General features: G+C 60.1%; 1 protein-coding gene across 1 annotated transcript in view; it reads right to left on the minus strand.

Annotated features, from left to right (window-relative positions):
- CLUH (clustered mitochondria homolog) overlaps nt 1-5,873 on the minus strand; it is a 40,046-nt gene extending 34,173 nt beyond the window's left edge. The window contains exon 1 of the mRNA XM_054847403.1: nt 5,671-5,873. Coding sequence (XP_054703378.1) covers nt 5,671-5,788 — 118 coding nt within the window. The 5' untranslated portion in view covers nt 5,789-5,873. The remainder of the gene's footprint in view (nt 1-5,670) is intronic.
- Between the last annotated feature and the right edge of the window lie 6,315 nt (nt 5,874-12,188).

Raw genomic sequence — 12,188 nt, forward strand, 5'->3', positions numbered from 1 at the left:
AAGCACTTCTTTGAATAAGGGCCCACAGTGAAACGTTAGAGCTGCTCTGCTGCCATCATTAAACTCAAATTGGTTATAACCCATCTGTGGGTAGAGGTATAAGCACTGCATTTATTTTTCAGCAGCTTTACAACATGGGGGACTGACTCGCACGGAGAGCGTGGCAGGGCTGCAGCGTGTGGCGCTCTGGTCCTGACGTCTGTCCTGCGACACTAACAATCCAAAGATGATAAGTGGGGAAATTATTCATTCCTAGCTCTTATGCATCCCCAGTAAGATTTGGCTGGATAGACCTAAACAACTCAAGCCACATCCCAGCCTACTTAGAAGTTTGTGGCTTTTCTGTATTTGTACAGATACTGGGACATCTGTATTGCAGCCGTGCCCCTGGGCATTCACGGGGTCCCACAGCTGCCTGCTCAGGCATTTACAAGCCACTGAAATGCCTCCTGCTTTGCATTTGGCACCCTGAGTTACCCACGCTGTGCTCTCCACACCTGGGAACTACATCTAAACCCATTTGTAAACTTTCTATCTGGCCAAAACTTTCGAAACTTAAGTCCTGAAACTAGCTGGCTGGATGACTCTGCTACGACAACATGCAATTCAAACACCACCGAATCAGGAGCAAAGACTAGGACCTAAGGCAAAGTGCAAAGATCAGCACCAACAGAAACATCAACTCTGTTAGGAAGAGCACATTTCTCAAATTTCAAGAGAGGAGAGCTGGATGAAGGAATCCCATTTCAGACAGGCACCGAGCATCAGTCGATAATTCTCCAGGTACATGTATTTTATTCTGGCACATACCTTAGTTTCAGAAAGCTACTGAGACAGCGAAAGCCCAAGACAGCAAACTATCCCGTTAGATTCTGCGCACAGTGGGACCAGTGGAACATCAGGCTTGCAGACAGAAGCAGACACGCTGGGAGGCAACAGCCACAGCTCCACAGTGTCGCAGCGAAAACTCCAGCTTCACCCCACGCTACCACTGACACCTGTCACCACAACCGCAGCGGCTCTGGGGAAGACTCCACGCAGCACAAGCCTGGAAAGACCAACTTTGCCAGTCCCAAGAGCCCTATATAAACCTTAATGCGGCCGAGAGCCCCAAGACCCGCAGAGGTGCCGGCAGGGAGCTCCGGGTAAGGTTTGCAGGGGAGATCCGACAGCTGCCATGTTGTCCTCAGCAGCTCCCGCTGCCTTCCTGCATCCTGCGGCGCAGATGTGCTGATTAGCTCGCAGCCTCCCACCCGGCCAGCCCTGTGCCAGCTGCCCGTGGCTGCCCTGGGCCTGCTTGGAGCCGCACACAGCCCCAGGGAACAGGCTGGACGGCTGCTCCCTGCAGCTCTACCAGAGCGTGTGACAGGCGGGAGCCTGGGAAACTTGCCTGGCCTGCAGAAACCCCTCTGCCAGGGACACCGAGCACCCTGTCCTACCTCGCACAGTGCCATAACCCGAGCTGGCACCAGAGCCCACCTCAAGCCCAGCCGAACCTGCACACTGAGCTTCCAGGCTGGCGGAGGCTCCAGCGCCACTGACAGTGACGACACTTACCCCCGGTGCCTGCTCGCAGGGCGCTCTGCGCGGGCACGGCTTGCTAACAGCCAATATCCACGTCACCATTTCTTCCAGCCTCATCCAACTGTAACAGCAGAAGGTTAGCTAGCAGAGAGCCCGGGAAGGAGGGCTGGTGTCAGGCTAATCCGACCCGCGGTAGCTCTGGGCAAGCAGGGCAAGAGTCACGATCCTGCAGTTTTATGTTGTTGGACAGTAACTACATAAAACTCCTCTGAGCCTGCAGTTTTGTCAAAGGGTTGCAGTAGAGCTTTTCTCTTCAAAGTGAAAGGCAAATGAAGGAAATGCTTTTTTAAAAAAAATGTGCCATTACTCTAATGTCACTTAGCTGTAGGAAACTTTACTTCAGTGGCCTGCTTCATGGGACTTTTCCCTCAGCACTGGTCAAGCAGCTGGTGAGCACCACAGCAGTTACTTCTTCAACTCGAGGAAAGAGCTTACTCCCGCAAGCATAGATCTATTTTCCCACCCAAAGAGGAAATGTTTGTCACCTGTGCAAGTGCCTCTACACCAAACTGTCAAGAAAATGCCAGATAACCACATGCCCCAGTCTCACCAACGTTAAAAAGGTGGAATGCAACAGAAAGCTCAACCACCAAATGGGCACGTGCGAGTTCTGCTATATCAAGTGCCCACTTGCAGGAGGCAAGAACCAAACACTAACCCTTAGACAGCCTTCCTACTACTGGCGAAACACTGACCTGCTTCCAAAGAGCAACAGCCACCATCACCATGGGAGTAACCACACTCTGGTTTTCATCTTTCTCTGTCCAAGCACTGCTCTATGGACTGGTTCTACTTCTCAAATGTAAACAAAAAAATGCATGAACTTCAGACCTTTAAAGCTTCTAGAAATAACAACTTTCTAGTACAACCAATAGAGCGCAATGCAAGAACGCAAAGCGAGCGCTGGAAAGCTACGTCAGGAGAGGGTGCGCTGCTAAGTTTAGTCATTTACAGATGACAAACACAGGACTCTGCAACACAACGCTGTTCTTACTGTGCACGAGGCAGTGGATTTATCTAGGTGCGTGTTCCTGACCTACCTACTTCCACTTTTCAGCTGGGAAACCCATGAGCGAGGCTGCTCAGGCAGAGGCAGCAGCGAGCTTCCAGCGGGAGCTCAACTCTTATTCCACCAGCAGAACGGCTCCAGACATGATCCCCTCAGGTTCCCACCCCCCCAGCTTGCCACACAGATGCTGTGTTATCACACTCCTTTCCTCCTCTTAACCTTGTAGCGGTGATCAGATTTCTCTTGCACAATATTCCTCCGATCCTCTCCCCCAAGCCTGTTACAACTGCATATTAAAAAAACCCTGACTGCCAGCAATTCAGCCCTTTCCAAAACACCAGCAAACCTCCAAGGTCGGGTGACAGACAGCGATAGCAGATCCTGAGATTAAGAATCAGTCTTCTGACCTTGTTACTAATGCACAGCTACCCTTGCCTCCACAGCAGTTTTCCATTAACACCTGCGTTCTCCGCTTTTTTAACAGAAGACGTGGCTGGAAGATATGGGTGGCCTGGAAGGACAGGGGCACCAAGCTAGAAAAGGCAAATTTTTGGGCAAGGTGAGGTTGAAAACCATTTTATGGTAGCTAGAAGCACTGCTAAACTTGCACATGAGAAACTTGTTCTAAGGCAGTGACAACTGTAGGAACAGAAATAATCCAAGAAATGCTGCATACAATGGCTGTCTCTTGATCTTGTGCTAGCTAATAAGAAAGGTAACTTAACCCATAACTGCCCCATCAGAAATCATTACAGGAACCCCAACTGTTCATGGTTTTCTGTGTTTCTGTACTCAGAAGGATGGAGTGGCCTCAAGTTTTGGCTGGCTTATAGGTGGCTACCTATAAGAAGCAGTCACCTGCCCTCTCGCCTTTTCAGATGCGGAGAAGGTAACCCCCAAGGCTCAAGGCCTGGCAGAGCGGTGTATTTCCTCAGCGAGAAGCCCGCTTGGAGCCTGCCCACCGCCCAGCGGTACTGACCGGCTCCTTCAGACAAAGCAGGGTAGCCAAGACAGGTGCTCTGCAAGCCGCGTGGGCAACAGCGGGTACACAGAGCGGAGGCCGATTTTCCCTGGCAGAAGGAGAGGCCTGGGAGCCAGAGCTCATCAGGCCGACGCCAACACGGACAGGCTGTCCTCACCTCCACTGCAGTACCTCTGCCTGGGAGCCACACGGCCAGAGGCACTGCCTCAGCCCCAGGCTCCCAGGCCAGACAAGAGCCTTCCTCCCCCGCCTCCCCAGACCCACAAGATGCCTGAGCAATCCTGCAGTGCTGAAACACGGGGAGGATTTTTCCACCTCCCTGCCTCCTTCGGCAATCAGCTTGCGCCCTAAGAGGCGGAGATTACGCAGCGTAACTTTTTAACCCAGTTGCTGGCACTGCAGGTGTGACGCCTGCTTTAAAAACTGGCGCGCAGGAGGAGGGGGAGGCTTTCAGCCCTGCGCTCCCCACTCTTGAACTGCGTCCAGCCTGCTCCAGCACCAAACGCTGGTGAACTTTGCTTTAGGCGTCAAACTTCAAAAATTAACCTCACCACCATAAAATCAGGAGAGGGAGGAAGTGGCGGGTCACTCGCTCACTGGATACAAGTGCCTCGGGACGAAGGCCAGCCACAAACCACGTTTCTTCTACCCTTTCTTCTTGTACGTTAAAGATTGGAGAAAAAGGCCTTGGCTGAGCCAGAGACCAGTGCTCAGGACTGTCACCTCTTGAAGATACAACGCACCAAACTCAGCAAAACCCAGAGCAGGGGGCAGCCTCGCAGGGTCTGTGCCCAGAGCCCTGGAGCAGGCGCTGGGGACGGTCAGGATGCGGGGCTGCACCTCATCCCTGGCCTGAGCCACCCGGCCTCAGTAAGGGCAGCCAGCAGATAACTAGTTAAAACGTGTAATTTTCAGCCAAGCTCTCATACAAGCCATCTGCCCTTCCCAGGAAAAGCCAAGTTCTTGCTTTTGAGCATTTCCTAACATGTCAATGGCTCCCGTATTCCAAACTTCCAGGACACCCCGGCCCTCTCTTACCTCACACAACACAGACACCAACGTGCGTAGCGCGGGCAGCGCCAGCAGCACCCTGTGTGCGGGTGCACCCAATGCCCCCGGTGTCCGGAGTGGACTTGGTGGCTGGTGACCATTCCCGTAACCCCCCTGCGCCAGGAGCGGCCGCCCCCGCCCGCCCCGCTCCGCTCCTGGCACTACCGGCACCGGCGGCCGTTTCCTCGCAGCCAGGGCGCGGGCACCGGCGGGCACACCGGGCAGGCCCGGCCCCGCGGCTTCCCCGCCCCGGCCCGCACCGCCGAGGGGGCCGCGCCGCCGCTCCGCTCAGCCGCTTGAGGGGCCCGGGCCCGGGCAGCGGCGGAGACAGCCGGGGCAGCGCACGGGGCCCGGAGCGGCCGCTCCCCCCCCGCGGCCGCGCGGTGGTGCGGCCCGGTGAAGGTGACCTTCACCGGGGCCCGGGGCTCCCTGCTCCGCCGGGACGGGCCCGGCCGGGACGGGCTGGGGCGCCGCAAGGCGCGGCCTGTCCCCCCGCCGCTTCCCCGGGCCCCTTCCCCCGGCTGCGGCCTCGCCGAACACGGACGAGCAGCGGGAATCACGCGTCCCGGCCCCGCTGCGAGCGCCGCGGCCTCCGCCCCCGGCAGCCAGCGCCTCTCCGGGGAAGCGGCGGACCCGGCGCGGGCTGCGCGGAGCCTCCCCCAGCCGCGGAGCGGGCGTCGTGCCCCGGGACGGTTTTCCCGCAAGGAACGGGGGCCCCTGGGCCCGGGGGCGGGGGGCTGGCAGCCTGACCTCGCGGCGGAACAGGCGGGCCGGGCCCGGGCCGCTCCGGCGGGGTGTCCCCTGGCGGGACGAGCAGCCGAAGTTGGCAGAAGTGTCCCGGGGCCCACGGCGACCCCCGCTCCCCCGGCACCCCGCGACCTCCCCGGCGGGCCCCGGGCGCCCCAGCGCCGGGAAGGAGGAGCGGGCCTGCACCCCCGGGACGGGCACCCCGGGTCGGGCACCCCGGCCCCAGCAGGCCCCGCCAGGCCCGGCCCACGCTCCCGCCGCAGTCCCCGGCCCCGGCCCGGCCGCGGCGCCCCCTTACCGGGGCGCTGCTGCGTCTCCGCCGGCCTCCTGCCGCGGGGGCCCGGCTCCTGCTGCTCGCCGCCCTGCGCGGCGGCCGGCACGGCGGCCGGCGGCATCTCGTCCGCTTTAATGACCATGGGGCCGCGCCGAGCCCCGCGCCCGCCCGCCCGCCGCGAAGGACAGCGCCGCTCCGGCCCCACGTGGTGCTGCGACCCCGCGCGCCGCTACGGCACGCCGCCCGGGACCAACCTCCGCGCCCGGCGGCAACGCCTTAAAGGGGCAGCGCCGCGCGGTTGGCTCGCCCTGCGCGAACCGCCCCTCCGGGCGGCCACCCGGACCAGAGTCGTGTCGTGTCGTGTCGTGTCGTGTCGTGTCGTGTCGTGTCGTGTCGTGTCGTGTCGTGTCGTGTCGTGGGCGCCGCCGTGGGGCCGCGGGCAGGCCCCGCACAAGGCCCGCAACAGCCGCGGGCGGGCTGCCGGCTCGGACGGGCGCCAGGCGGGGGCACGGCCCAGGGAGGCCCCGCAGGCCCCGGTGAAGGTCACTGGCTGCCGCAGCAGCTCGCTCCCGCCCGGCTGCGTGCGACCTTCCCGGAGGCCGCAAGGTCGTCGGCCCGGCGGGCCGCGCCCGGGGGGATGACAGCGCCCGGCCTGCCTCCCCGGGGAGCCGGCAGGGCCGAGCCGGTGGCGCGGGGGCCCTGGCACCTGCCCCGCACGGCCGCGTCTGCTCCCGCTCCCGGCGGAGCTCCGGGGACTGGGCCGGGCCCCGCGGGTGCTGCCCAGGGCAGCGGGGAGCCGGTAAACACGGGCAGAAACTTGGAGAACCCGCCATTTCCCCCCCAGGCGGGTCCCAGGGACAGGGTGGGCTGGAGGGGCGGCGGCGGGGCACACGGAGGGGTGCGCTGGGGCCGGGAGCCGGGACGCGGCCGTGCACCCCTCGCTCGGGACAGACGGGCAGTGTGCGACCCACCGCCCGGCACCGCTGGCCGACGCGGCTCCAGCCCAGTTCGTGGTTTGTGGCTGGGGTAGGACAGCGCAACCCTCCTCAGATTTCGGTCTCTTTATTAAGAAAAAGGCATATTACAACGACTCCTGAAGTACAGCTCCATACTCTAGTCTCTGGGTATCGACACGTTTTGAAAAGCACTTGGTTAAAAAGCAAAGTTGACATTAACATCGTCCTGGCGAATAATGGTGTCATGTAGTAAAATGAACATTCAAATAAAGCAGAGCAGTGTCAAACCTTTGGCATCTGTCCCACCGCAATGGCTCTCCCCAGCACGAGGCACAGGCTTTTATTGTTCTCAGCTGAGCTTCGCAAGCTCAGCCAAGGAGAATATTTTTGCTCCGATGAAACCGCAGCTGTTCTGGGACTGGGGGAGCTGTACCCAGGGGTGCTTCCCTCCCGTCCCCTCTGCAGGGCCTTCCCCGCGGTCTCGAGCGCAGCTCTGGCCAGGCAGAGGTGATGATGTCCCCACCTAGGGAGGCCCGTCACAGCCTCGGCAAGGACTCGGATGACAGCGACCTTCTGCGTGACCTTGAAACACCCGCGCGAATACGGACGTGCTCGTCCCTGCAGGGCTGCGGCTCAGCACCTTACCCACATCCCCTGGGGGGAAAGGGTCTGGTTTTTTCAGACGTACAAAGATTTGAGGGATTCCCATGGCCTAATAGCTTCATTCCTGCTGTAATTGCAATGTCAGGAAAGGGGATCTTTTCTGGAAGCCACAAGAAGAGCGAGCTCTGTCGGGAAGAGGCAGGAGGCATCCCCACACCCCACGGAGGACCAGGTGCCACTTGGGTTTCTGTTGGGTGCACTTCTCACACTCACACCTGCAGCTTCGCAATCCTGTTCCTGCCCGAAGGCACGAGGGGAGGGAGGGTGAAATGAAGGGAGCGGATACGGTGCGAGTACCGAGTGTCACGCCGTGTCCCCCTGCCCACGGGAGCCGGCCCTTCGCGTGGCTGCAGCAGGGAGCGGGACGGCAGCATCACTGCAGGGCCAGCCCCGGGCAGCGCCGGCAGAGAGGAGACAGAGGCAGAAACCTGGCTTTGGGGAGCAACGGGCAGCTTTTAACTAGCTAGGAGACGCGGCACTTTTATCTTCATGCTTTTATGCAGTGTGTCGTCTGGTGGGATCCTCCTGGCCGCTGCGCTCATTGATCCCAGGTTTCTCTTGCTCACCCAGCCCCGGCACACCGGCATTGCTGATCTTATCCACGGCGTGAGGCAACCTCTGGCTGTAAGGGAGTTCTCTCCCCTCCTTCGCGTTCCCCGTAGGACTTGGCAGCCAGGCGCCGACGGTGCAAGAGGGTGACAAGAACAGACGTGCACCGAGGCAGCTGCAGCGTCACTACAGCGAGACTGGCTCGTCAGGGCTGCTGGGAAGTGAGGGCTGGTGTTCCCGGAGAAGGGCAGGACCCAAGATGTGGCACCCCAAAATGTCCCGAAAATGAAAGTCCATCAGCGTGCTGCTGATTTACCTTCCCGGTGGGGAGAGCCAGCCAGCCAGCGCTGCGGTGCTGCCTCTCCTCTGCCTCCTGGGAGCTTATTGTGGGGAACCACGCACGGAGACGCACTGCGCGGAGCAGAGCGATCCCTGACCGCCGCGGGCTCCGGCTCTCCAGCCACTTCAGGCAGGAGGATTCTCACTGCGTCGCTACCAGCTTTCCTGGGCACCCCGGAGAGACGACCACCCCGCAGCCCCTCCGCAGCAGCTGCCCGGTGTAACACCCATCAGCTGTGCCCTGCACCTCCGCTTGCAGTAAGGCGGTTTACAGAAAACCTGGGGCAAATCTTCCCCAAGGTGGCAGGATTAGGCCCCGCCGCGGACAGGTCTCTGCAGCGCCCTGCAGCAGCGGGAAGGTCGTGCAGCCTCCCGAGGGGGGTTCGGGGAGCGGCTGCGCTGTTCAGGCCCTCGCAATGGCACAGCGGGGACGGGAAGGACGCAGCCAGGAGCTCTTAGGTTAGCCCCAGCAAACACATTCAGAAAATATGGCTTTTTAATTAACAGGGTCAAGAGGGAGAACTTCCCGACCTGTCTGCCTGGGGTTAAAGTAAGTCCAGGGGAGGGCACACCGAGTCGCCAGGACTGGCTCTGCCACCGGTGCCGTTGGCTCCAGCACGGGCGCAGCTGCAGCGAGTGGAGCTGGTGCATCTCCTCCTCGCCCGCCGCTCGCCCCGCGCCTGCTGCGAGGTTGCACCATCTGAGACATCACTTTCTCAGAGAGCATTAGGAAAAATAATAGCAATAAGGAAGAGAGAGATTAGCAAACCCAACACATCAAATCCACGAGCCTCTGCAGAGCTGCAGAAAGGAAGGGGGTGCAGAGGAGAGGTGCCCGGCTGTTCGTCTGTACGCAGAAAGCTCTCAGCACGTTGTGGTTTATACACATAAGACATTGTTTAACAACCGAGCGTTATTGCTATGCATCCATTTCCAGTCTAATCATTAAGCTTTACGAGTTCAACATCAAACATCGCTTGTTGCACACAAAGCACATAGGTGTCAGCGGTTACACTCCTGGCTCTACGCGTGTCAGGTATACGGCGCAGCTGCGTGCACCCTTTGGGCTCCCAAGGAGTCCGGCAGCACTAAATGCACCCGCAGACCCCTGTTACACCTGACAGTTACAGCCCGACCGGGGGTCTGTGAGAGCCCCCTGCCTGGGGAGAGGAGGGCAGGCACTGCCTGGGCTCCCGCTGCTCCCCGGGGCTCGCTGGGGCTAACAGCAGCCTACTCATTAAAAAATAGGAACGCTACCTTTCTGTTCTTTTTTTTTTTTTTTTGGATCATTTTGATCTATTTGATCATTTTATATAAATACAAAGATTAAAATAATTTATCTCAACATCATTTCTATTACAATCATACAGTGTTTTCCCTTCAAAACAAGTGCGTGTGTATATATATATATATATAAGTGTATATATAGTATCTCTAGAGCTTCCCTCCCCCCCCAGAACAGCAGCAGTGACTGAAGCAGGTACAGCACGCAGGAGCTGATCCTTCCCGCTCCGAGGCAAGGGTGCCCAGAGAAAAGCGCAGGGCTCGCCCCGACAACTCATTTCCAAGCACGTTACATTGGCGCGAAGGGGGGGAACTGGGGTGCTCCCTCTCCGTCCCTTTGGGAACACCCCCCCTCGCTGTAGGCAGCTCTGCCTGCACGTCCAAGGGCTGCGGGGCTCAGGGCCTGCCCAGCTGCCCGCGAGCACCGGGGAGCACCGGGAGGAGGGAGAAGCAATCGGGGGACTGGAGATGAGATCAACTCCGTGAGCAAGCTGCTAATTAGCGGTGAAGAGGAAAGGATCCTGCAGCTCAGACAGGGTTGCTTCATTTACATACTAGGCACTAAAAATGATGATTGCTAGGAAGGTATTTACACAGAAGAAGGATCGTACCTCTCCCTCCCCTTTTCAACGCTCAGGTCAGTCAGGAACACCGTGATCTTATCACGGGTTTTACAACAGAAACGCAACATACTCTGTCTATCAGGATTGTCTAGGACGGAGAGGAAAGCAGCTGTGCACACCACAGCTAAGGAGCAGCCAAACAGCGCAGGGACGCGTATTACCTCTCTCGTGTTGAAAGAGAATAGAGACAAAACCTCAGCAGAACCTCTCGGAACCTGAGAGAAACAGCGATTCCCAAAGGCCGAACGGTGCCTCACCTGTGTGACGCCACCGGGAAGCGGGTGGCCGCGATGCCGCACCCCCGGGTGCTGCGTGTGCAATGCAGCACAAACTGCCCCGCTCCCACAGCAGGGCCCCGCGCACGCCCTGCTCACCCCAGAGCCGGGGCGCAGGCAGAGCCCGCCTTAAATCCCTTTGCAACGGTGGGAAGCATCCCGCAGCCTTCCCGAGAGCCAGGCTCGGGGCTTTTCTCCCTCGTGCAACTGTACCCCGGTGCTCGTACCCCAGCTGGGCGTCACCAAGGCACCCCATGCTGCCCCCGCACCCCGCCTGCCTCGGGAAGGCAGCCCGCGCACACCGTGCTTTGCGGCTTTGCAGCCAGGGCAGGGGAGCACCCCGTCTGCGGGGGGGGTGACAGTCGGGGAGGGCAGGCGGGAGCGAGCGGAGGCTCGGCCGGGCTCTGCACTCCCGAGGCAGCGGCTCCGGACACGTCAGCGGCTGCAAATCTTTCCTGCTAGGGCTTTGCCTTCGCGCCCGGGAGCTGCACACCTCTGCACGGCTTCAGTCAGGGGGACCGCTCTCTGGGCCCCCGCCTTGGCGACCCGCCCAGGCGCAGCTTTGCTAGGCTTCTTCCCGAACTCGGGGGGCGTTAGAGACCACAGTAGCAGCAGTGGGGGGTCCCAAGCCTCAAGGGGGTGCCCTGGGGGGAGCAGGAGGGGTCTTGCCCTCCAAAGCCTGACTATTCACATCACAGCCAAAGAAAAGGTACAAAACCTGCTAATTTCTGTCCTGCTAGTGCAGCTCGTACGTTTATGGGTTGGTTTTTACCAAAGAGCTGGCTTAGGGACTGTTGCTGAGAATCTCGTAAAAGCATTTTAATATAGTATATAAATATTGAACTACAAAAATAGACACCTCTGGCTGCATGGGCGCACTGCGGGTGAGCTCGGGCAGGCTAAGCCCGACTGGTCTACGAGGGCGATGTTTCTGAAGAGGTTTCAAACTGAATTGAAAGTAAATGGGGTCCGATCGTGGCCCGTGGCTTCCTCCTGCCCGCGCCAGCCGCGGAGGCAGCGGGGCCCCGCGGGAGGCAACCAGGCAAGGCGCTGGGCTGCGGGCAGGGGCCGGGGCTCCCGGCTGGGCATCGCCTCCCCAGCACGCCTGCACGGCCAGGCCAGCCGGGGCTGGGAGCCAAACTGCCGGGGCGAAACCCGCCCCTGGGTATGGCGGAGCAGCGCAGGTCCCACTGGTGCCCGAGCAGCGAGACCTTCACCCTGCCCGGCCGCCGGAGCCGTTCTTTCCTCTCCCTGTTTCTGCTGCTTCAGAACATCCAGGGAACGGATGTATAAAGCCACTGGTTTGGTTTGGAGATCGGGCAAGGCTGCCCCAGCGGGGTGAAGGCTGTGTGCTGTACAGCCGCTGTACTGGGAGGGACTGGGAGGTGTGGGAGGACTGGAGGGCCCCGCAGCGGCTCAGCCCTGGGAGACACGGCAAAGGCCACGGGTGAAGTGGCTTTTTCAGCCTCTGCTCCTCGTGGAAGCTGAGCCTGGGGCTGGTGCGGCCCCGGGAGGGTTTCTGTGTACCGTGGTGCACCATCGCTCACCATCAGCAGATGCTCAGTCGTCTGCAGGAAACCCAGGCCTGGCCATGGACGTGACCGAGAACCGAAATGCTGGTGCCGAGGCAAGACCTGCCTGGCACGGGGACGTGAGTCGCAGCCCTGCTCCAGCGGCACGTGGAGCAAGGCTGTGCTGGGCGAGGAGCCATGCGGGGCATCCGGCGGGGGTGGCGCTTGCGGCTCACGTCCAGCCGCCTTGTCCAAGTCTGGTGTGTAAGTGTAACGGGGGGAAATCCGTGTTAGAGACGGCCGAAGCACTGCGCAGGGAAGCGAGGGCCGGGGGACATGGCT

This window comes from Grus americana, chromosome 19 (genome assembly GCF_028858705.1).
Source record: "Grus americana isolate bGruAme1 chromosome 19, bGruAme1.mat, whole genome shotgun sequence".
Lineage (NCBI taxonomy): Eukaryota > Metazoa > Chordata > Aves > Gruiformes > Gruidae > Grus > Grus americana.